The sequence below is a fragment of the Larimichthys crocea genome, chromosome XVII, assembly GCF_000972845.2.
Source record: "Larimichthys crocea isolate SSNF chromosome XVII, L_crocea_2.0, whole genome shotgun sequence".
Classification (NCBI taxonomy): Eukaryota; Metazoa; Chordata; class Actinopteri; family Sciaenidae; genus Larimichthys; species Larimichthys crocea.
In genome coordinates, this window is record NC_040027.1 from 1,518,431 (window position 1) to 1,543,720 (window position 25,290).

Consider the following 25,290-nt stretch of genomic DNA (forward strand, 5'->3'; position numbering starts at 1 on the left):
TATATCGAATATACTCGATATATCGCGGCTTGTTCTACGTGAGATGTATGAAATGACTATATCGCGACCATCGAGTACTTGTCACGTAAATGTTTTAAGCCGTCGGCATTTAATTCTCCGGAGTTTTGCCTGTGTCACTCACTCCTGGTGCTGCTCACAGCACACTTCCCCGCCCACCCAGAAAAATCCTCTGCGCGCATTTAGCTGCGTCCTTTGCCCGGCGTCAACTCACACCGGACGCGTGTCAGCCGCGGAACGGCAGCGGAGCGAGCCGCCGATTCACCGAGAATCCTGGACATACGCGAGACCCCGCGATAAACAGTGTATAAAGAAAACAACAAACAGCTGACTTTGCTTCTCCGACGTGGAGGAGATTATAAAAAGTATCTGTTGTGTCGTAAATTATTGTGTGTTGTTCCACTTCAACAATTAGTCAACAGATGTCCAGGATTCTCGCGTGAATACGGCCGCCTCGCTCCGCTGCCGTTCCGCGGCTGACACGCGTCTGACGCCGTGCAGAGTGTGGGCCTTGTCTCTCCTCACCTGAACAAAAAGTACGCATGCGCGCAGAGGATTTTCTGGGTGGGCGGGAAATGTGGCTGCGTGCTGTAGGGCGCGTCTCACGCAGCGCTCAGCAGCATCCTAGAAGCGTCTCCTCCGCGCCACGGTGCAGCATTCCGTAGCATTTCTATTTGACGCGAGCCGTTGCTAAACCTCACAAATTAAACAGAGCAGATCACACCAGACAGGAAATCCGACACAGAATCAACATGATAACTTCCGCCCCCTTCAAAATAAAATACAATACGCAGTTCATGTAGCTTATCACAACCCACACAACGTTACGTCATGACCTGTGGCACCAGGTGATCAGTCAATCGATCAAAGGTCTCAACATGAAGATGAGAGACTAATTGTTGAAGTGGACGTTTGTTGTTGTTGTTTTTTATGACAGTTTATCGCGGGGTCTCGCGTACGTCCAGGATTCTCTCGTGATCTCGTGTGAATACGACCGGCTTGCTACGCTGCAAGACGCGCCAGGTGTGAGTTGCAGGGCAGAGGATGCAGCTAAAACGCTGCGCAGCCGTTACTAATCTAATAAAGGGTTACTTGAATCATCATACTGATGTTATTTTTTGCATCAAAAGTTTGAATTTAACATTCATGGGATTTACAGGAGAAATAAAAATATTCGAGATATATATCGTGTATCGCGATATAGCTTAAAAATATCGGATTGGTTATAGGCCATGTGCAGCCCTATATTTGTCAGTCTTGAACAGCTTTTTCTCTCCTCATCTGCGTCCTCTCCTCTCCTCCCTCCCAGCCAGAAGGTGGATGAGTCACTCCCGCGAAAGAGCATTTTAAACCCCCTGTTTGCAATATGCCTGTCTATCTCTCTGTGTGTCTACTGTATGATACCTATCTCGGTGCTTGCTGACTGTCTGTCTGCAGTCTTTCTGTCTGTCTGGTAGTTGCACCTACCAGCCTTCGTACTAATTACTGTCTCCTTGTCTGCTAACCTGTCCACTGCCCGTCAGAGATCCACAGGCTTCTCCCTTAGTCAGCAGTTTGACTCATTGCCACGACAACCAGCACAACAAAACATGTTCTTTTATCCACTTTTTGATATCAATTATAGAGGCAACGAATTAGATTTAGGAAATTGATCAGCTTTCTTAGATGTCAGTTATTTAAAGAGGCAAAAAATGAGAGTTTAAGAATTTGATTGAATCTCTCATATCAAAGTTCGTAAACATCAGAATTTTCTTTTTTACGAAAAACAAGCTGCTCTTCTGCTTCAAGATCTCACTGGTGTATATGTGTTCTCTACTTACTATGCACAGCAGCACAGGTCTCCCATCCAAGTTTGGAGTCTGGCCCTCTCTGCTCTGCGGTGTCTGGCAACACACACACACACACACACACACACACACACACACACCTGCACACACAAGTTGGCTTATAAGCCTCTTCATCTCTTCCCCCTTTGGAGCACTTGTTAAACAGCCTCTGCTCTTTCTGCCCAGAGTAGAGCTCTAAAAAAGGGGTGTGTGGGTGTGTGTGTGGTGTGGTGTGTGTGGCGCGCAGCGCGCAGTAGTAGCAGAATGTGTAACTGTGTGTGATTTTGCATGTGCCCAGAGCATGGTGTCCCTTTCTGTTTAGTTCTGACTCTGTAGCTCACAAAGCTGAAAGTAATGCACACTTAAAAACCCTTGGCATAAGCCAAGATCTGTGTCGGATTTCCTGTCTGGTGTGATCTGCTCTGTTTAAATTTGTGAGGGTTAGCAACGGCTCGCGTCAAAAATAGAAATGCTACGGAATGCTCGCACCGTGGCGCGGGGAGACACTTCTGGGATGCTGCTGAGACGCTGCTGAGACGCGCCCTCACAGCACGCAGCACACTTTCCTGCGCGCATGCGTACTTTTTGTATCAAGTGAGGAGAGACAAGGCCCACACTTTGCCCGGCGTCAGACGCGTGTCAGCCGCGGAACGGCAGCGGAGCGAGCCGGCCGTATTCACGCGAGAATCCTGGACATACGCGAGACCCCGCGATAAAAAGTGTATAAAGAAAACAACAACAACAAACAGCTGACTTTGCTTCTCCGACGTGGAGGAGATTATAAAAAGTATCTGTTGTGTCGTAAATTATTGTGTGTTGTTCCACTTCAACAATTAGTCAACAGATGTCCAGGATTCTCGCGTGAATACGGCCGCCTCGCTCCGCTGCCGTTCCGCGGCTGACACGCGTCTGACGCCGTGCAGAGTGTGGGCCTTGTCTCTCCTCACCTGATACAAAAAGTACGCATGCGCGCAGAGGATTTTTCTGGGTGGGCGGGAAAGTGTGCTGCGTGCTGTGAGGGCGCGTCTCAGCAGCGTCTCAGCAGCATCCCAGAAGTGTCTCCCCGCGCCACGGTGCGAGCATTCCGTAGCATTTCTATTTTTGACGCGAGCCGTTGCTAAACCTCACAAATTTAAACAGAGCAGATCACACCAGACAGGAAATCCGACACAGAATCAACATAATAAACTTCCGCCCCCTTTCAAAATAAAATACAATACGCAGTTCATGTAGCTTATCACAACCTCACAATCAACGTTACGTCATGACCGGTGGCACCAGGTGATCAGTCAATCGATCAAAGGGTCTCAACATGAACGATGAGAGACTAATTGTTGAAGTGGACTGTTTGTTGTTGTTGTTTTCTTTATGCACAGTTTATCGCGGGGTCTCGCGTACGTCCAGGATTCTCTCGTGATCTCGTGTGAATACGACCGGCTTGCTACGCTGCCAAGACGCGCCAGGTGTGAGTTGCAGGGCAGAGGATGCAGCTAAAACGCTGCGCAGCCGTTACTAATCTAATAGAAGGGTCTACTTGAATCATCATACTGATGTTATTTTTTGCATCAAAAGGTTGAATTTAACATTCATGGTGATTTACAGGAGAAATAAAAATATTGAGATATATATCGTGTATCGCGATATAGCTTAAAAATATCGAGATATTGGTTATAGGCCACATCGTGCAGCCCTATATTTGTCAGTCTTGAACAGCTTTTCTCTCCTTCGTGCAGCCCTATATTTGTCAGTCTTGAACAGCTTTTCTCTCCTCATCTGCGTCCTCTCCTTCTCCTGCCTCTCCCAGCCAGAAGGGTGGATGAGTCACTCCCGCGAAAGAGCATTTTAAACCCCCTGTTTGCAATATGCCTGTCTATCTCTCTGTGTGTCTACTGTATGACTACCTATCTCGGTGCTTGCTGACTGTCTGTCTGCAGTCTTTTCTGTCTGTCTGGTAGTTGCACCTACCAGCCTTTGTACTAATTACTTGTCTCCTTGTCTGCTAACCTGTCCACCTGCCCGTCAGAGGATCCCACAGGCTTCTCCTCTTAGTCAGCAGTTTGACTCATTGCCACGACAACCCAGCACAACAAAACATGTTCTTGTTATCCACTTTTTGATATCAATTATAGAGGCACTGAATTAGATTTAGGAAATGTGATCAGCTTTCTTAGATGTTCAGTTATATTAAAGAGGCAACAAATGAGAGTTTAAGAATTTGATTGAATACTCTCATATCAAAGTTCGTAAACATCAGAATTTTCTTTTTTACGAAAAACAAGCTGCTCTTCTGCTTCAAGATCTCACTGGTGTATTATGTGTTCTCTACTTACTATGCACAGCAGCACAGGTCTCCCATCCAGAGTTTGGAGTCTGGCCCTCTCTGCTCTGCTGTGTCTGGCAACACACACACACACACACACACACATGCACACACACAGTTGGCTTATAGAGCCTCTTCATCTCTTCCCCCTTTGGAGCAGCTTGTTAAACAGCCTCTGCTCTTTCTGCCCAGAAGTAGAGCTCTTAAAAAAGGTGTGTGTGTGTGTGTGTGTGTGTGTGTGTGTGTGTGCGCGCGCGCGCACGCAGTAGTAGCAGCATATATGTGTAACTGTGTGTGATTTTTGCATGTGCCCAGAGCATGGTGTCCCTTTCTGTTTAGTTCTGACTCTGTAGCTCACAAAGCTGAAAGTAATGCACACTTAAAAACCCTTGGCATAAGCCAAGACACATAGGACAGATGTGAGCTCACAGGAAGTCACAAGCATACAATAGGTGCAGTGCACAGGCTGATTTCTAACCCTCAGTTGACTAAAAGACCAGACTTACTTATGCCTCTCAAATAGGAAAACAACACAGGCCACAGTAGATTAATACTGCAAAAGTTTCGAGAACAGTTTACTTTGGCTTGTTTGTGGATGAGAATAAGTTTTCTCAGATTTCGCTGCTACATTAATCATCAGAGGATCCTTAAGGACTGAATTAGCCAATAACCACAAATGGACATGATACCACATTGAAACACTGATGGTCTTGCTTTTGTGTTTTCTGCCTGACAAAAAGTCCAACATACAATAACTTTGCATAGATATAAGTATGTTCTTATTGCTTTGGACTGAGAGTGCCTTCTGAGTCGATCCTCTCAGGCTTGCTTTTTGGGTAAAAAAAAAAATGTTTTGCCCTCCCTCAAAAATTTATGTAAGTGCCGCTGAACTCTAATTTGTGAAAAGCTAATGACATGCAGCACCAGTGTGGTTTTACTAAACAGCTCCCAGGTGTAAATCTGCATTCTGATGGTGAAAGCTTGGAGTGCACTCATGTGCACATGCTCTCGACTTAATAATGGGAGAAATGTATAATTTGCTGTGTTTCAAGGTGGTTCTTTTTTTTCTTGAAGGCAACATTAGTAACCTCTTCCTGTAGGATGAAGGGTGGACCTCACAGTTATAATAATAGTAGGCTCTGAGCTGCTGCTCGGGTGGTGTTCCTCCTGTTGTGAGTTTGTTTTCACTTCTTGGGACCCTTTCTAAAGTTAGCTTTCCACCTCTCTAAATGTATGCTGATTCTAAACTCTTTTTAGAGACCATATAAACACAACTTTAAAATAATTCCCCTACAAATTTCCATTGAGTCCCACAGACAGGCTAGAAAAAGAAATGGATTTGTGTTTTTTTCTTTAGGTGCTTTCCAGAGCAACATTTTTAAATGTCTGACTCTGGTCAGTGTTCTCTTGCTGCTCTTCTGTAGGATTTTTTTTATAGGTTTGGCAGCATCCTGTCCTGTTTGGCTTCATGTCCTTTGGCTTTTCCTAGAATTACATTACTGTGTCTTGAGAAGAGACTGCTAATTATGTTAGCACTTCTGCTAGCATCCCTCAGAACGGAAGTCATTAAGTCATTAAACAGTGTGTACTGCACGCTCTGTTATTTCCTTCTCCGTAATTAACCCCTATACACATTCATGTATTCTTTCACATTACCGTCATCCAATCAGATTTAGATCCTGCTGCTGTACTTTAAACATGGAGTAGTAAGTCATTCAGTGAATTACAATTACAAATCTGTTTTAGTCTCTGTGTGTTTAAACTGTTCATATGCAGAGAGATTAAAATATTAAACTTTGGAATGATCTGAAGAGTTGTTCTGGTTGTTTGTAAAGCCAAATGGGTAAAAAAAAAGATGTGGATGTTCCAATCTGCCAGTGTTTGTTTCTTTTTTTTCAACAAGAGAATAAAATAAACAAAGGGAGGGAGGGAAAATAGAAAATAAAATTCAAATTTTTAAATAAATAATACATTTATTTTGAGGGAAATAAAAGGTGAAGACACACAAACTAAAATAAAGTAAAAATAATAATGCAGATTTCACACACACACACACACACACATACACAAAATACTCTTTCATTATTACAGCTGTAAACCTGTCAGCTCCTTGCTTGGAGGCAATGCTGGATTTACAGGAGAAGGAAACAGACCAAAGGAGAGAAAATGGAGAGAGGCCAATACAGGGCTGAGAAATAATGAAAAGTATTTTGAAGACATGAACAGCTGAAATAAAAACAAATATTTAAAAATAAATTAAAAAGATTATTTCACGTTGGTTTGACTTGATGGTGCCCAAAGTGAAACCAAAGACATAAGTCTGGTGCAAGTTGCTTTAGTAACTCAGTCCTTTTTATGACTTCCTGAGGTTTACCACAACAGGCAAAAGATTTTGCTTCTGAATGACATCAGGCAGAAAATACATAAATAAACCTTGAAGAGACTTGAAGCAGCAGTTGAGAGAGCTGACTCAGCAGTGTCAAAAAGGAACTACAGAAGCTGTGAGTGAAGTGTTGAACCTTTGTTGGCTTTGTAGACCAGCTGAAAGAACAATTAAAGCTCTCTCTATCTATTACACTACAGGCTGAGGGAGCACATTGCATTCTCGTACTGGGGCCTCCGACAGATGCCTCACCGAGATTAGAAAACTATGAAACTGTCAAGCCACAGAAATGAAAGAAGGAATCTTTTTTTTTTTTTTTCCTGGCTCCACAGAAATTAAACTTAAGCACTTTGGGCAGAAAAAAGTGTGTGTGCACGAGTGTTAAAATTTCCTTTTGTAAATACAATTGAACGACCGAAAAATGTTTTTGGTCATTCATTGCCTTAGTCAAGCCCACAGCTGTCACCAATTCCCACTTGTAATATATATTCAAGCCTGTATATCCTCTTTTGCCTCTCTTTCTCTGAGTTTGGTAGATTTTATACAAACAGATGCTGCTTCCTAACACCTGATCTCCTACTGAATATTCATAAAGCTCTGTTTCTTCAGATGTGTGCAGGCCTCTGCATATTTTCTCTGTAGGGACATGTGTTCCTACCTCGGTGTATACAAGGATAAGCCTTTGTAATTGTGAATGTGCCTGTTTTTCCTCTGCAGCTGAACATTTATTTGAGCTGTGACAGTGACCGTTCACAAAATGCAAGGTGGAATACGTTAGCAGGATCAATGTGAGGTTATTTCTGGTTGATACTCCTGATGGTCAGCAGGCCTTTCTGGATCAATTTCCCATTTTGGCTGCAGTCGTGCTGATGTAAGGATTAGAGTAGTAAAGAAAATGCAAGAAATGATGACATTTGTCTTTAATTCATGAGTGGAGCCACTGGTGTTGAATTTGAGTACCAGATTCAGATTAAGAACGAGTCATGATACCTTTTCTGTGTGTGTGTGTGTGTGTGTGTGTGTGTGTGTGTGTGCGTGTGCGTGTGCGTGTGTGTGTCTGCACGCGCCTGTGTGTGTGTCGTGTGTGTGTGTGGTTTAGCAAGAGGTAGCATCAGGTTCCTGCTCTTAAGCACAGTGTGTATCTGCATGTAGTATGAGGAAGAGATCGGTTGGTCATGAGGTGAGGTGATGAGTTCACAACCAGACAAAGACGAGGGAGAATGAAAGTCATATCAGAAAAGAAATGGAGGGGGACAACTGGGCTTTCATCTGGGGTAAGAATGATGTGTTTGTTTGGCACAAATGTGCAGTGCAAATGGTAAAACTAAACACACTGAAATGTAAGAGATATTAGAATTGAACTTCTTCCTTTTGTGTTAACCATTCTTGTAACCTCTTCTAATATTCTTTGTATGCTGCTTTTATCCTGCATCTGCTGTGCATAGAAAATGAGTTTGACTGTTTTAAGCTACCAGATATGCCAAAACACACTCACACTTGTTGCTTTAACAATGCAGTCATCATTTGAATTGTCAACGAGAAAAGTGAGAGATCCGATGCCTTGGTCACAGCCATAGTGTCATGTACACCATAGCTGTGAAAGGAAAGGGACAGTGAGCCTTGTTGAATTCCTCAGCTGAGCCTTTCCATGTCAGTCTATTGATCCGACCTGGTAATCGTACGTGAGGGAGCTCACTGGCTTTGCGTAGCATCATGGATCAGCTGTGTGATCATTTGCACTCCGCGGCTCTCTAAGCTATTCTTGTTAAGGTCTTGGTGCATTGATTATCACAGTGCTAATGAATTTTCCATCTCAGAGTGATTCCTTGAGGAACACAAGGCTGTCTGTCCATCTGCGATGACCATGAACACATTTGTAGCTCTGAAAGACTGTGTTTACCTTCACAGCAATGCAGCCGGTTACTCAATAATACATAAAAACGCCACTTGTAATCTCTAGGATGATAGATACAGGACAGCTGACGCCAGCTACCCTTTAAGCCACCCTCAGACACCACCTTTTAGTCATGCCTTTGGTGTCCCTTTCCGCAATAATTCACCACTTTTCTCTTTTTTCTTTCCACCTCAGGATTGAAAAAACGTACCAGGAAGGCCTTTGGGATACGGAAGAAAGAGAAGGACAATGACTCAACGTAAGTCATGACACCTCTTCCTGGTGTGCTATGATCCAAACACAGAAAGGGAGTAGAGAGTAGAGAGCTGGCAGAAACCTCTGAATTGGAGTGAGTTATTTTTAGAAGAAAAGCTGATATACGGCTGCATGTCGAGCATATACTGTACATTGCAACAGAATGGAAGGATTTTAGAAAAAGTCAGAACAGTTATGGGATTAGTATTAAGTGCAGGTCTAGTCAAATAAATGCAAGACTGCTGCTTCCATTAACAATGCACAGCTAAAGTATCTTCCAGTCAAGTATGAGCCACAGTGGTATATTGTACACTGTTTTATATGAATGAATCAGTCAGTACGAACCCTATATGACATGTTTTATAAATCCTGAAGGTATACTGTGCTTGTGACGTTGCTTGTTAGCATACAGCTGACTAGAAAGACCACTTAGATCACCTGTGAAGTACTTGGTCAGCTTGCAAAATCTTGGAAGCATGATAGTTGTCCAGGGGTGTTTCGACAGCTTGTAGCTGTGCATGAGACACTTTAACTTCTGTGGAGTGTTTGTGCTGCGATGTCTGCGAGAGTGTGACTTGTAAGTGAGCGAGTGAATGAGTATGTGGGTATGGTGGTGTGAAAAGGTTTTCCTGGAAATACCCCTTTTTAAATATTTTAGCTCGGCTAAATAGCAAAGCACTTGAATTCAAAATGAGAGCTCCCGCGTGAAGTGACTTTCATTCTCTCCTTTCTTTCTTCTTCTTTCTTAAATTCTCACAGGGGGTCCCCAGACAGAGAAGGGGGTGTAAGTAACAATTCATTCATTTTGTAAATGACCAATTACCATTCATTCTATGGATGGAGGAAATCAAATCTAGTCTGATTGTGCCATGTTATTTATTTTCTGTCTTCTTTTTACTTGCCAGGAACCCCAAGAGGTTGAATCGGTACTTAACTCTAGTCTCTAATTGGAGTAGACTAACCTCTAGAATAGATAGACTAGAGCTTAGACTGGTTATAGACATCACAGTACATTCACCGTACATGATTCCACTATTCTAGCAATCCTTCCATCTCTAGGGAGGCTTTGAGAAAACAAAAGGAGCAACGGGACATCCCCCTGAGTCCTTTGGGGATAGCATGAAGAGACCTAAATCTAGTGATCATCATCCTTATCATAACATTAGTGATGTAGTTTAATTTTATTTTTCAGAAACCAGAAATTCTATTAGTTTTGACCAGGGGTTACAAGGACAAAACGGTGACTAAATTGGGAACTGTAGGAGGAAAATAGAATATAGTGGGACAGTCTCACATTGCATGACACCCAGAGTTTATAGAGCAGAATTAGCTGCACCATAGTTACACTGAACAGTTGCTAATATAGAAACCCATCCAGTGGTAGTGCAGAATATACTGTATCCTGTCTGGGGGGATTTTAATCAAATAGTCTCTCTGTTCTCAGTCTCAGAAGAAGACCAACGGGGCCCCTAATGGCTTCTACGGAGATATTGACTGGGACAGATATGTAAGTAAAAGTTTCCCTGTAGTGTTGGTTATTATTTCACACAGATTTGAAACAGTGCTTCTGCATTGAATGAGCTTATAGTATTGATCCATGTTATCGCAAAATCAATGTGCTATCGACAAATATCTGAACAAAGCATGTTAGAAGTGGCTACAGTTAGTCATGTTGATGGGTTTAACTGTTAACATTTGCAACATTATATTGCTTACATTTTACAGTTATTATTACCTGATTATGTCAATATGCATTTGGTCATGTTTCACAAGGAACTTGACATTTGTTAAAACTGGAAATCTGAATATGTCAAAGGGAACTTAAACGGTGGCTCAATTCACCCATGGACATTTTTTAACCTTTGCCTGTTCCTCTGTTTGCTTTTCACACAGTCCTGTGTGACTGATACCGTCATACGAAATTTTAAAGAGATTTATGCAGAGTCACTCTACTGTGTTTCAGAATTCCCCTGAGGTGGACGATGAGGGCTACAGCATCAGGCCAGACGAGGAGTCAGAGGAGGGACATATCCTCACCGCTGCTTCATTTGTCATTTGATAGAATTCATTTGTCTTGTTCTATCTCTGCCAAGTTACTTTGGCTCACCGAAAATGGATTGCTTCCATTGTTAGTTCATACTGATAGATCAGTTTGTGTAGTAAACACTATCCTCATGGAATGTTTTTCATCCTCTCTCAAAGCCTGCCGAGGCTGAAACAAATCAAATAATCAAGTATAAATCTACACACAAAAAGTGAGACTTGACATGCGATGATAATAGTAAATGCGTCAGCTGCTTAACAAAATATGAAAACATCCAATTAACCGAGATCTATATAAAGTTAATAGGGCGCAGAGCATAACACTGCTACGGAAGAATGAGTCATTGATGCACCAGACATAAACAGGAAGTTGAAGACAAGCGTTTGAAAAAAGTCCCAGAACCTTTTGGAGAAGTGTGCAAATGTCACTCCAATCAATATACTGATTCCCCACATTCAGCTCAGAGTGAGAAGTGATGCTCTGTTTTCTTCCCTGTGACTATTATAAAAGGGATACTATAGTCATCATTATATTACAGTAACTATAAACTAGGTTTCAGTCATGATCACTTCCTCCATTTACTCAGCTGCTAAAAAGTTATTGTTGTGTCTAGATCAGTAAAACAGTAATTGACACTCTACAAAAGTCTATGGTTTGACTTAAAGGTGTGCCAAATAATTAGGAAAAAGGCAACGTGATTTGGAAATGGAAAAAGATGTGGGGAGGGCGAAGTCCTGATTTTTCAGTTGAGATTTTAAGGCAGTTCCCAAGGTAGTAGGACTAGTTTCACCATTAGTGCAGACATAACCACAATCCTGAACCTTTTTGAAGAAGACAGCTTTGCTTTCCTTGACACTGCACTACCGATTGCCACCAAAAAGCCCCACTTCTTTTCCTCTGATGAGTCGGAAGAAGAGGAGGACCAAAGAAAAAAATTCAAAATCAAGATCAAGCCACTGCCGGCTGATCGTGTAACGACGACGCCCTCGGTCGACGAACTCAAAGCCTCCATAGGCAACATAGCCCTTTCCCCATCTCCTCTGGTGAGTATCCCTGACGTCACGTCATGCCGGCCTTCATTAACAGATGGCGGTGGGTTAGTGTTTAGATGGTTAAGATGTGTGAATCACTCCTGCTCTCATCTTCATCATCTGCCTTTTAATATTTCAAGTTTCTCTGCACAGAACTAATCATCTGTGTTGTTCACATGTTGTCTCTGATGTGTGTTTGTTTCAGCTGTTAACTGATGACTTTCCTGTCTGACATTCTGCATGGTCCTATGTGTGCTAGTGACTACTGAGCTACTATCTCTCTACAATATATATTCTACTTCATCCCACTGTTTTGTTTTAACTATTGATGGGATCTCTAAATGGGTCACTGCTTCACTTCTGTTATCTACATGATAACAGAACTACTTTGTTTTAATGAGCCAGCATGCAACAGTGCATAATCCCTGGTTTGAACCCAAGACTAAACTCCTAATCCATGTCCCCATAACGAGTGAGGTCTGCTGATTTATATGGTAGTTTGAATTCATGTATTAATTCATGCAGCTCAGTCGATGAGTCAAAATTTAAGCAAACGTCACTTTTAGACAGCCTGCAAGTAGCAGTGAGATCCTGCCTTGTTAGCTTGTACCAATAATTCCTATGTTCCTCTGCTAGGACAGTTAGCTTGGGTGTCCACTTTAATAATTCAGGTAGGAAAGTGGGCACAATGAACCTGTGTGTCAGTCTGGAAGTAGAGATGCTTGTTGGTCATTTGAGCTTCTGGACTCAATAATTTAATCCAGCCTCTGTATGTGTTTACCCGCTGGCTCTGTTAACCTGATCAGGTGTGAACGTCTTTCCATGCTAATAATGGTTGTGTGCACATGTGTAGTAGATTGGAGACATTTGAGGGTGTTTTACCAAAAGAATCAATGAACATTAGCTAAGCCGGTTCCCACTTCTAAAATTTGAGAACCTGCTCTGTTGGACAGACAAAACAAGCACTTTGTAGACTTTATTATAGATACACAACATAGACAACAACATAATTTCATATTTTTGTATTTTAAAAATAAATTCAGAACTTATACAGTAGATTATGCACACTGGAGGATACGAAAGGCTAAGATGTAGTGATACAAGGTGGATAATTTAATATTCCATAGCTCTGGTCTAACCAATTCTAACAGACATCACTGTTAACACAAGAAAAACAATGAAAAAGGAAGTAAAGTACATTAAAAAAACAAACATACTTTGGCTTTCCAAGAACATAAAGCAATAAAAGCATTTTGCATTAGAATTGAAAATATGTTAGAATTTAGCTAAAGTTTCATTATTGAAAAATACATAAAATGATGCAGAAATCCAAAGATTAATTGGCCCTAATATGTATCAGCCTGCCATAAAATGACAGATTTAGTTTTTTACGATGTTTTACATTGAGGTGTAATAATTAAATATAACCTGTATGTGCAGGTTTGGGTTTTTTGTTTCTTAGAACAGGATAAGGATTATCTGAAGTTTTCCGCATCTTCTTGAAATTTATATAATGCAGCCAAGATCATGACATTGGACTTGTGCCACCTTCACATCTTAGCAGTTCAAATTAGCATCACATTTGCTTGTGCCGAGCTTTTCCCCCTCACACATAAATTCCGTGAGTCACACAGTCACTCCCAGTCCCTGGCAACTCGGGGTAACCTTGGCTATGGACCGACAGTAAAATGGTCTGATGAAAAGAGGAAGAGGGGCCACATGTTAACAGGCCTCCAAGAGCAAACATTGCTCCTTTGCACTTCTTTCTAATTTTTGCTTCTCCTTGAAATAATCCAGTAAAACTTTTATCCTCAAATTGAAACCTTAACCACTCACTCTTATTTTCAAAAACAAGTCTCACACTTCTCTCAGAATCCCCAAATCTCTCAGACATTTAAATAACACTGAGATCCTCTAAACTGAGCCATTTTCTTGCATGTTAATATGACACTGCATTTGCAAAATCTTGACAAGCTCTCAGCCTGAAAGTATTATACGTTCCTAGAAACTGAGTGCTGTATTTATCAGACTGCATGAGCTTATTTATTCAGAATATTTGGCATAATGTGCATGAATTATTCAAACATACACAGGCTCATGAGAGGGACATGATGATGCAGGTTAACAGCTTATTTCATATAAAACCTTAGCCAGAGCTACATCATGTTAGGAGGAGGAGTGGGTAGGTGGAGGGATGAAGGATTTACTGAATTTAGCCATCATACTACACCAGTTTTATCTCTCTGTATTAATGATGCTGGCACAGCTGTAGATTACAAGTACCTACATCATACACAGATGCTTTTACTTTTCTTTGTAAGTGTTGATATGTTTTCCCTTCTAGTCTTTTAATTCCTCCACCCCTCTCTCTGTTTTTTTTTTTTCTCTTATCTCTCTTTTCTTTGCTGACTCTGATGATGCTAACCTCTGTAGAGGAGTCCGGTAAGCCTTTGCTTTGCATGCTGTTGTGTTTTTATATCTGTTTTTTTATTCCTGACTATTTCTTTTATCCCTCTTAATACTTAACGTTTGTGTGTTTTTCTCATAAAATAAGCTCTGACTTTCTACAAATGAAGCAGGATATCAAGCCAGGGTGTAATAACTGTAGGCTTTATTATTGGCCCAGCATTTTTTCAGGCAAATGGCCAGTATTATGTGCTTTCTCTTTTGGTGTGTGTTTTATTGTGGTGTTATATAAAGGCAGATTACTGTATGTGCATGTGTGTGTCTGTGCAGCGCTTTCATGGCACGTCGATGTTTGCGGAGGTACTTGGAATACAAGAGCGCTGTCATTTAAGTTGTTTCCGCTGACTAAGACGTCTTAAATCTGATTTTAATTGGTTCTGGAGTCTTGAGAACTCGTGTTCTCCAAATAACTAGACTAGAAGCCATAGAGGAGGTGAGGAAAAGGTCAGTGATGGAGTTAAAATGTTACAGACTGAGAAAAGAGGTCTTACATGACATGTTAAGCCTCCCTTGTCTTATTGTCTACCAGCAGTTTAACCAGGAAGGCTTAATTCAGGAGAAAATTATCATATTTCTGTGGTGAAGTCTTCATATTTTATAATATGTGCTATTAGTTGAGCCAGCCACTGTGCAGGGCTACACAGAGAGTTCCCTGAGGCAAAGTCAATTACTCAACAGCCCAGCTGACTGAATGACATGTTCCATTACTCTAGCAACAAAAGCAAATGTATAATATTTAAAATTCAAAAATGGAACAAGATGAGCTGTCTGGAGTAGTCCACGTTAAACATCAAGTATTTGTGTGTTAAAGGTCATCGTTAATCTCTGATAGATGCTAAAAGGCCTGAACACTTCCTATTTGTTCTTCCTGTTTACATACAGCAGGGCGGCAACGATTGGTTATGACAAACACTGTTGTGCTGTCTCCTGCACCAATTTACCCAATGAAATTAATCTTTTCCACCAGCAAGTCCCACCCCCTTGTTGCATCACTTTAATCACTCATGGCTTACCGCACAACTGGAACAAGCACCAACAGTGAGAGATGCAGGGGGAGGAGAGGGATGATGTGAGGTGGACGTGGCGCAGGCAGATGGACAGATTTCAGCAGAAATGAGAGAGACCAAAAGGGCAGCGGGGAGGCTACAAGGGGAAATGAAAGGAAACTCAAAAGGGATTAGATGGCACAAATGACCTGGTCTTTAACAAAAATGATCAAATAAAGGGAGGAGGACAGAGATGAAGATAAAAATGAGGGGAGGAAGAGAGGAAAGTGATTAAACAGCTCCACAAGATGTTTCGGATGATGTCCAATGGAGCTGCATATTTCTGATCAATCTAACAATTGTTTTTTCGGTTATTCTAGAGATTTTTATTTATTTATTTATTTATTTTTTATATATATATTTTTATAACTCAATTCAAATAGGTAATTAAGTATAACAGTTAATTTACCTTACATATATATCAAAAAACATATTTATATTCTGATATTTTATTCAATCACATCAAGCACGTTATGATGACAATTGTCAAATTCTTAAGAATGATCATAATGGACTATATTTGTCAGATGCCTGATCAGAAAAAATATTGGACTTAAAATTCATAATGATTGTTGTGACACATTAATTTAATCTCTGTATATCAGCCCTTTACCTGGACTAGAGAATATTGTTATTGTTATTTATGTATTTCACTTCAAACTTTAAACAGTTATGAAGTGGATTTAATAATCACTGGAGTAATAAGTAGTTTTTGCATCAAACTGTGACGGTTTCTAAATTAAAGTTGACATTAGTTTAAGACGTGTGGCGTTGCAGAACTCGTTCCTGCTGTTTTGGCAATGTAACGTTACACCATGGGGGTGATAAAGAAAATCGATTGAAGTGACTGCCACTAACAGAAACATAATGCCCTCTCGATGGACATGGCATCGTCCTCGTCCCCAAACCTGAGCAGCCAGGCCAGTTCTTCTTCTCCTGATGCATATGATGTCCGCTTTACTGATTTGTTACTCTCTGACCAGGTATCTCTTCTCTCTTCCTTTTTGCTGGTCACAGAGACGTAGCCCGGTAAGTGTCCTTTTCTTCCGTCTCCCTGGGGTCAGGCCGAAAATATGTCGCATGCTCCTTGTACCCTGTTTTGCTGCTCACCTTGTCCTTGGAGTGTGTTGAATAAGACAGGAAATACGTAGGTGGGTTCAGTGGCTGAGGCGATGGGTCAAGACTGTGAGCTCATTTGTTTTGACATTCATATTTTAAAATAAAATAATATATATGTGATTGTGTTATTTCCAGATTTTTAAGATCACTATTGAACTTGTTTTTCATCTTGAATGCCTCCGTGCTTGGTCTCTGTAGCGGGAGAACATTTGCACTTGACAGCCGGACCCTTTGATGTCTTAGTTCAGTCACTCCCCATCGTCGTGTCTTCTCATCTCATATGCTCCCGTCTTTCCTCCCACTCTCTCCTTATCTGCTCTCTGCCTTTCTTGGCCTCTTGTGTCCGTCCATGGTGAATTCATACATAGACCCATGTTATACACATTGGTGTTTATACACAGCTGGAGAGGCAATATTACGGGGCCGTTGCCTCTCCAACAACAAAACTCATTTCTCTTTTAACCTTCTTACACTCCAACTTTCTCGGCCTCACACCTTCTTTTGTACCAGCGGCTTATTGGCTTCTTAAGACTTCAAAAGCATGTACTGAAAGCTTTCCAATATTTTCACTGCAGGCAGCAGCACTTCAACAAGTTGCCATTTTCTAATCTGATACTAACAATGTTATTGCTATTGAACTTCGGGGTTATTTATTGGAGTAGCTGTACTCCCTTTCATTTAAACTGCATCCCTAATGTGAGATATATTTGCTGTTTCATCTGATAGATGGTAGCTGCTGAGAACTCACTGTGCCATATTTCAGTGAATGTCCAGTGTTCATTGAGTGACTTGTAAAGCTAAGAAATGTCATTTACATTACCACCAAAGTGACCACTGTGGATTTGTAGTTACACAAGAAAGACTTTCAATAATGCAGCCACTAAAATGAAAATATTTACAGTTAAGAATGATTCAGCATATAGAAACAAGAGATGTGTCCTTACGTGTTAAATAACTACTTAATAATTGCAATAAGTATTTCTATTTGTGCGTAGCCTGGTGTCCAAGGATTAAGGCTGGAACGCAGTGTCCCTGTTTTGCATTTTTTGTTGCGTTTCATTCCCCATTTCTGTCTGCTTGTTTCCTCCTATTTGTCTTTGCAATTATTATATCATATCTATCACTATCATACATAACTATTTTATGTTCTCCAAAGTATTTGGAACTATTTTACAAAGAAGGGGTAGGATGGTAGCATTAATAGTCATTATTTTTATTCGAATTGATGCTACTGTATATTGTACTTGTTAGTGATTCTTTGCTTGGTATCTTTGTGCTTTTACATTTTACTGTCATTTCTTGTCATGTTGCAGGGTTTGAAAAGGAACACATCCAGTAAGTATCTGTCTCGTTGCACCTCAGGCCAGGCTCACTTTTAATAATGGTGAATTACAGAAAATATGATGCGAGAGTCTCTTGTGATAAACAAATTTAATTATGGTTCCAGGTGAGGAGATTGCCAGACCGAGACGTGTTGTCCCTACTGTACCCACTGTGGCCCCCACACCAGCTCCAGCACCACAACCCCCCAGGTACTGCCATTTAATGTAAAGGTGCTACAGTAAATGTATTATACTGTATGTGTCACAGCTTCACGTCTTCTGGCACTGCCCTGCATATTCGGTGCACGAGTTTTCATTATAGTTATCCTAACGTCTCTAGACTGCATGATAGTTTTTGATTTTGAAGTCAAGAGTGAACTAGAGGTGTAGAGATTTCAAATGTCATCAAGCACCATTAGGCCTTTCCATCTAACTGTTATACACTATGATCGATAAACTGCAGATTTAAGTCACACCACTAACCAGTGGGCCAACACCTTTATGTACCTGTTCATTTTTAAAAGCTGTTTTTTTCCTGTATGTTGCATATTTTGGTATTTTTATATTCTAACTCGAATCAGAAGCATCCAGTGTCACATATTTGGTGTCCCACTCAGACCTCTTCTGCATACATCTCAAGGCCTTCTAACATCTGCTGCAGCTGGTTTCATTGAGCAGAAACCTTAACTGGGATGTTACTTTGATATTAACTGTGGCAATAAATCCTATTATAGCCTTGAAATGATAGAATGGGAAATTCTTTGAGTAATATTTAGACCAAAGGCTGTGTGTTTTGAAATAAACATGTTCAGTTGTGCCTCTGACATTTTGCCATCCCACAAGAACATAAGAAAAAGTTAGAGACTAAGTTTGTTCGTTTTGCTGGAGGGGTCACCTCATGCTTCAGTGAATCTGCAGAGCTGTTACTGTGTTTATCTATCCAAAAACACTGTGACACTCTGTGTAACTTGGCGATTAAAACGTGCTCTTCTTGTATGAATGTTTGTTTATTCATAATTATTCCCCGTGTGTGTGTGTGTGTGTGTGTGTGTGTGTGTTGTTCTAGTGTAGCCATTATAAAGATGCATGCATGCATGCATGCCACACACTCTTTCATGACCTTCCTGTTGCTCTCTTATGTCAAAGCCACACACTCTTTCATGACCTTCCTGTTGCTCTCTTATGTCAAAAGACATGACAGAAGAAAAAACTAATTTCCACAATCTCTATTCTATCCCTAAACACAAACATGCATTTTTTTTAATGTTCTATTCATATTGATTTTGACAGCAGTTATTGTTTAAGTATTGTCACTCTGTCACTTTACATTACTACATATGCTATCTTAGAGTGCATAGTACTTTGAGCTCAACACAATCCTAATCCTAATAAATGAGATATCTTCGTAACTGTTGAATTAATTAACTATTGCACTTGATTAGTTTCTGCCTAATTAGCGGTTCCTAATCCTCCAGAGATCCACACAAAACCCAGCAGCTGATCATAATGTATATCTTAGCACAAACAAATCAATAACAAAATCATCAATTAGATCAGTAAATAGTTTAAAGGTACATCTGCATTTGTTTCTTAAATGCATTTTTTGTTCTCAAGAACTGTTTGGGAACTTATGCACGCTGAGGCTGTTTTGTAAAATGATGTAATGTAACTGTTAACCTCTTGTTTCATGTTGTCTGTGACAGCAGTAAAACACCAGTCACTGAAGACACCACAGCCTTATTTGGGCCTCCTCTGGAAACAGCCTTTGGAGAACCAAAAACTGAAGGTAAGCCTCCTCACTCTGTTTCTGTCTTATCTCTCTGTTTGTTTTGTATCTGTATTGGTTCTTAGAGGATGTGTTGACAGTTGTTACCAGTTTTGTTGTGATGGCAACACAATGAAATATGCTTTCTGAATATTTATTTGTCTCTTCAAGGCTGCCAGCTAAGCCCTGCTTGGCTGTCATAGCAGTGCCCCTCTCTCTTTCTCTTTCTATTTCTCTTTCTCTCTCCTCCTCCCCCTCCTTTTCACCTATTTCTCTAACATGGTTGTTCTTCCCTCAGGCTCACTGTGCAGTCATGAATTCACTCCATCCGTCTTTGCTAAGGTCAAAGTTGAAATTGGCACTTAGGGAGGGGTCACGTTCATGTGCAGCTAGTTAATATTCAGATTCTGCTGTCACCTGCTCTCTTCCACTCCAGTAGGATTTAGGAGCACAGGGATGTGGGAGAGGTCCTGCCATGTTAGGCATAACTACTCGACACACAGCATGTTAGGCACCAACTAAAACTAATGCAGTATAATACGACGAGTCTGCCATAGATCTGTTTTAGTGAGGTGTTGATTTAACTTTATGGTCATTTTGGAGGTTGTAGTTTGTGGCTCTGCTGCATTACATCATAGAAAGAGGTGTTTCTATTATTTAGCCTACACTCGTTGATATGAATGAGGTGATGATGGTTGAATAAACACCTCTCTAAAACATTATAACCCGCAAGTTTATTCTACGACTGTTGTATGAAACTGTTGTAGTTGTAGCTAGGTGTACATAATAAACTCACAGTGGCATGCATTTAAGAGACCGTTTATAGATGAAATCATCTGATAATGTTTTTGAAAATTAAGGTACTTCCTCACATTAATACCAATAATTGATGAATCAAGTTCTCTCTTGCAACTATTTTATCTGGCTTATATAACCAGACATGTTGGTTAGATTGACAGACAGCTACCTCAGTTTAAACAGGTCCAGGTCATTAAGCTCTCACATATTGTCATATTGCCTAACCCTGAGAAGTAGGCTAGTGTTAAGTTTTAACTTTTGTATTGCTAGGTTGATGGTGTAATAAAAGGGGAGTTTTCATATCACGTATGTCAAATCCCTAATATTGTAAACAAGAGGACTTGAGTTGTCTCTGTGCCCAAATGTGTTTCACTCTGCCTCTATAAATCATTTTGAGTGAACATGGTTGTCGTCATGTCTTCTGATGTCTGCATTTCGTGCTGAATCTTGTATTCCACTATTATAGTGGCACTGAAATTTATTTGGCAAGGAAAAGACATTCTAGGTGTTCTAGTGTTACAACACATCCTGACTGCAGTCTGCTGCCGAGGCTGGAAATCTGTTTTCTCCCATTTAAGATTTTATTGACATGCTGATTTGTGCTGTTTCCCTCTTACATCTATTGCCTTTCTAAGCTTAAAAGACTTGGACCCTAAAGTGTTTTGGTCGTAATGCCCCTGACTTGGCCTGTTCTGTCCCCTCCTGAACTTAGTGGTTCTGTCTGAGTCCGATGCGTGGGCGACTCCTCTGTCAGAGCCTGAATCCTCTTTGACAAGAGCCTTCCCTACTGGAAGTAAGTTTTATAATTCCCCACATATTGTGCCGCACGTCCTCTTCTCCCTGGAATGACTGCACAGATCCATCAAGCTCGCCTCATGAACCCCGCCCATCATCCGACTAACAAAAAGACGTGCAGACTGACCTGATCAAACAGTCGTTTGGGAGTGAAGCTCTGCTTCTTGCTAGAAACAGCCAGTTTCATTTCATCAGCCATTTCACCTCCTATGATTCAGTGTTGGTTGTAGTTTACGTGAGCGTTCACTACCTGTGTGCCATACTCCACCAAACCCTTCCTCCCTCGCTGCCCCCTCATTGCGTTTGGCATGGTGGTGACTGAATGTACTGTGCTGCATGGTTGCTGCAAGTTGTGGTTGTGTTTAGCAGGTGGGATAATAACCATCATGTATAGATCCAAATAGTTCTGTTTTTGCCAAAGTCAGCTTGTATGCCGTCCACCATAAGTTCCAGTGATGTGAAAAGTCCACTTACTTTGTATAAACATTGCCTAATCAACCTTCATGGATGCTGATTAGGCAGTACTCTCCTGGATTTACCTGTTAGATGACTGTTTATTGTTCTACTGCTAATTTTATTGCAGCTCCACCTCCACTTCCACCCAAGAATGTCCCGACCTCCCCCCCATCGACTGGCTCTGCAGATGGTAAGAAGTCGTCCTATCTATTTTTGCCTCCCGTTCTATCACAGCAGCCTCTCGATCTCTTAACTTTTCTGTCTCATGTTCTCTCTCTGTCTGTCAAGTTTTATCTCTGTGTGTAAACATACTGGGCACGTCTGCAAACACAGTGTTTGATCGGTCACTGGTTGTCTGTGTTTCAGAAGGGTCAACAGAAGCAGACAGCACCAGGAAGCCCTCAATAGCTGACTTGGACAACATTTTTGGACCAGAAGAGGTTCCCCCTGCTGGTGAGGATACAAGTGACACGTGGGTCTGCTTCAGTGAAGAACCTGCTGCCCGGCCGCCGCTACCAGAAGAAACAGCACCTCCGCTACCAGCCTCTCCACCTGAATCTTCTGCCCCACCCTTACCTACATCACCACCTCCTCCAGATGACCCTGTGCCACCTCCTCTCCCTACCTCCCCTCCCCCAAAAGAAGAACCTGTACCCCCTCTACCAACCTCCCCACCTCCCTCAGAGGAGTCTGCTGCAGCTCCTGCCCCCTCAGGTCCTACTACACCTGAAGACAGAAGTCCTCTCACACTCGCCACCTCTCCTCCACCAAAGGAGCTTGCGTCTCCTCCCGCCTCCTCTCCCCCTCCCGCTGACTTACCCTCCAGCATCCCGCCAGCCCCTGCTCCCAAAGCAAGAACCCCTCCAGCGGTGACTCCTCCGTCTGAGGAACCTGCAACACGGCCCGTCCCACCGCCTCTTGTCTTGTCTCAAGAGGAACAGTCCAAGAACACAGACACCACCCAACCCAAAGAGGACGGAGGTGAAATCGTCACCTCGCCCAACGATGGCAGCCAGGGGAGCCGGAGTACACCTCCCCCACCTCCTCCCCCCACATACCGGGCTGTGGTGTCGTCACCAGGTCCCACATCTGGAGCTGGTGGCACAAATAGCGGTGCGTACCTCATGGTTCTAAGTGGGATATGGTTTATAGAGGACAGTTAGTTTAGAGCTTGGATTGGTAGAAAGAACCAGTTAAATCACATCTATTTGACGACCATGTAGCATGTATACACAGACACAGTTTCCTGTTCAGAGCCCAATCTATGTGAGATTTTATACCCTGTCTATCTTATTCTATCCTGATATATCAGCGATATCATTTGGGCTCTGACAATGCCAATAGCATCCGTTGTCTTGACTGGAGTTGAGAAAGGATTGTATTTCCGGCAGTATGCCATCTCCAAATTACCTTTCAGCCGATTGCATCATTTTTGATGTGAGACACAAACTGATGTGTGATTCTGCAGTTTAAAAAAAAGAAAATTATCCCTGGAAAAGAGGTCATGTTTTGGCCCGGTTTGATGTAAAACCTCCATTCTGCTGCAGAGGCTGTTGTTCTGACTGACTCGTAGTTAAAAGTCAGGCTTTACTTTGATACAACATTGTCACTTTTATTGCACACACAGTGTCTTCTGTTCAAGTTATCCACCAGTCCTAAAAGTATGAATAGAAACTGTCAACTTTGAATTTTTGTTTTCTCATGAATTTTAATGAGCCAGTGAGGCAAACAACAGAATACATAACTATGTGAAGAAAACGTCTCAATGCAAGGGAGAACATCGATCAAATGTAGGTCAGCGGTTCACAAAAGAAAGTATGTGACTAATAGCTGCACGCTGACTGTAACAAGCCTGTACGTCTTTAAAAGATCATTTTGTCAGTGGTAACAGATATGCAAGGCAGCTAAAACTGGAAGTGGTCTGTTCTTAATCCTCTATAGAGGAGGTGATGATGGGAATGAAAGACCAATTTATAACTAACTAAAGTGAAACAATAATATGAGAACTTCCCTCTGTATGTTTGTGAATCAACGCTAACACCCTATTGAGCAATGGTGATGTATTGCTTCTCTGCTTTGCAGGTTCCTCCTCTCCAGTACGACCTGCTACTCCTTCGTCAGTCAACCCCACCCCACCCCCACCACCACCTCGACCCCCTTCACGGCCCAAACTTCCTCCAGGGAAACCCACCGTAGGAGATCTAGTAAGTCTTACAGTTAATCATATTCTTACTTCTAATTGAGGGAATTGTGCGTTTGGTATTTTGCCACCTGTATAAGCTCTAGGAGTGACTTCACCATGATTGAATTATGTCACTGTTGTTGTTGTTGTTGTTGTTGTTGTTGGTGCTATGATCTCATACTCAATTGTACAACTTACTCATGGTGAAATTCATTTTGATGAAGTTTTCTAGGTATAACATAGTCCCTTACAATCGGAGCTTAACCTGATTACTGGAAACAAATATTGATGGTTAAATGTATTTACCAAAAACAACTTAAACTTTTCATTTCTTTCACTCTAATCTTATCTTTTCTTGGACTATCTTTCAGACTCGTCCGTTCAGTCCGCCGATCCACTCTGCCAGCCCCCCGCCCATCGCCCCGTTGGCACGGGCCGAGAGCACCTCCTCCATCTCCTCCACCAATTCCCTGAGTGCTGCCACCACCCCCACCGTCGGCAAAGAGCTCTCGGTGTCCGTGTCAGGTGTGTGCTCCCTCAACAGTCACTGAGCTGTGCAGCCTGTGTTCTGACAGCTGTGCTCACAGCTGTGACAGCTGAATTGAACTGTTCATGTCTGATATTAAAAGTTCATGATTGATTTTTATGCACCGGCTCTGTCCTTCCTTGTGCTCAGAGTTTGTGTGGAATGAGTCATGAAGTTACGTATTTATTTATTCTTTTTTTTTTTCATGCATTTATTTTGTATTATTTTCTGGAAAAGGCGACACTGTCCTGACAATGCTGGTCCACTCAATGATGAATATTAGTAATATGCAAACAAACCTGTTATGGCATCTAATTATCATACACCCTCTGGAGATAGATTGGAACAAATATGTAAAACATGACTGCAAACCTTTGTGTCATGATTTCTATTCATGTAAAATAAGAACAAATTACTCCCAAAGATCCTTTTTGTTACAATCAAATGTTTAACTGCATATAAATATTTAGTCTGGTTGGGGTTGACGCACAAATTTATATTTACACTCTCAACACACACACACACACACACACACACACAGGCGCTGTATGCGTGGGAGGTAAAAATGTGAAGCAGGGTGTTAATTTTAAAGCACAATCATTCTCAACAAACCTTCCTTTAATGAGTTAATGGCACAGCAACTGTTTATACTCCTTGATTTTTAAGATTCAGAGTTGAAGGACCTGAGCAGAGTTGTGAGATGATAATAGCAAATCTCAGTAGAATGTAACATGGCTGAGTCATAATGGATTTTAAAAAATACACACTCTGGAGGCAGCAGCAGTTTTATAAAAACAGAATATCCTCTCTCTGTTTGGAGGTTGTTTTTTGTTGTTGTTGTTATTTTAAACAGACGCAGGCACAAACAAGTAAAGAGCTTCACTAGACTCAGATAAAAAAAAAAAAAAAATTAAATAAAATTCTGTATGAGATTTGACTTCTCCTTTACAGCTTTAACTGTATGCATTATTTATCCATTGTGGCTCTGCTGATAGACTTGACAGTAATATAAAAATCACATAAAAAGTTGCCCCATTCCAGTTC

The 25,290-nt window shown here is 41.4% G+C and overlaps 1 protein-coding gene across 12 annotated transcripts in view; it reads left to right on the plus strand.

Annotated features, from left to right (window-relative positions):
• Positions 1-25,290, plus strand: part of sgip1a (SH3GL interacting endocytic adaptor 1a) — a 79,048-nt gene that overhangs the window by 41,663 nt on the left and 12,095 nt on the right. For 7 of the 12 annotated variants that reach the window (XM_019270017.2, XM_019270018.2, XM_027290013.1 and 4 more), the window contains 15 exons: positions 8,637-8,700; positions 9,456-9,480; positions 10,141-10,203; positions 10,660-10,723; positions 11,605-11,783; positions 14,205-14,213; positions 16,301-16,312; positions 17,716-17,737; positions 17,850-17,934; positions 19,428-19,510; positions 21,000-21,080; positions 21,666-21,728; positions 21,905-22,651; positions 23,621-23,742; positions 24,092-24,245. In XM_019270017.2, coding sequence (XP_019125562.2) covers positions 8,637-8,700; positions 9,456-9,480; positions 10,141-10,203; positions 10,660-10,723; positions 11,605-11,783; positions 14,205-14,213; positions 16,301-16,312; positions 17,716-17,737; positions 17,850-17,934; positions 19,428-19,510; positions 21,000-21,080; positions 21,666-21,728; positions 21,905-22,651; positions 23,621-23,742; positions 24,092-24,245 — 1,773 coding nt within the window. The remainder of the gene's footprint in view (positions 1-8,636; positions 8,701-9,455; positions 9,481-10,140; positions 10,204-10,659; positions 10,724-11,604; positions 11,784-14,204; positions 14,214-16,300; positions 16,313-17,715; positions 17,738-17,849; positions 17,935-19,427; positions 19,511-20,999; positions 21,081-21,665; positions 21,729-21,904; positions 22,652-23,620; positions 23,743-24,091; positions 24,246-25,290) is intronic. The other 5 variants (XM_027290007.1, XM_027290014.1, XM_027290015.1 and 2 more) reach the window with 5 other exon arrangements.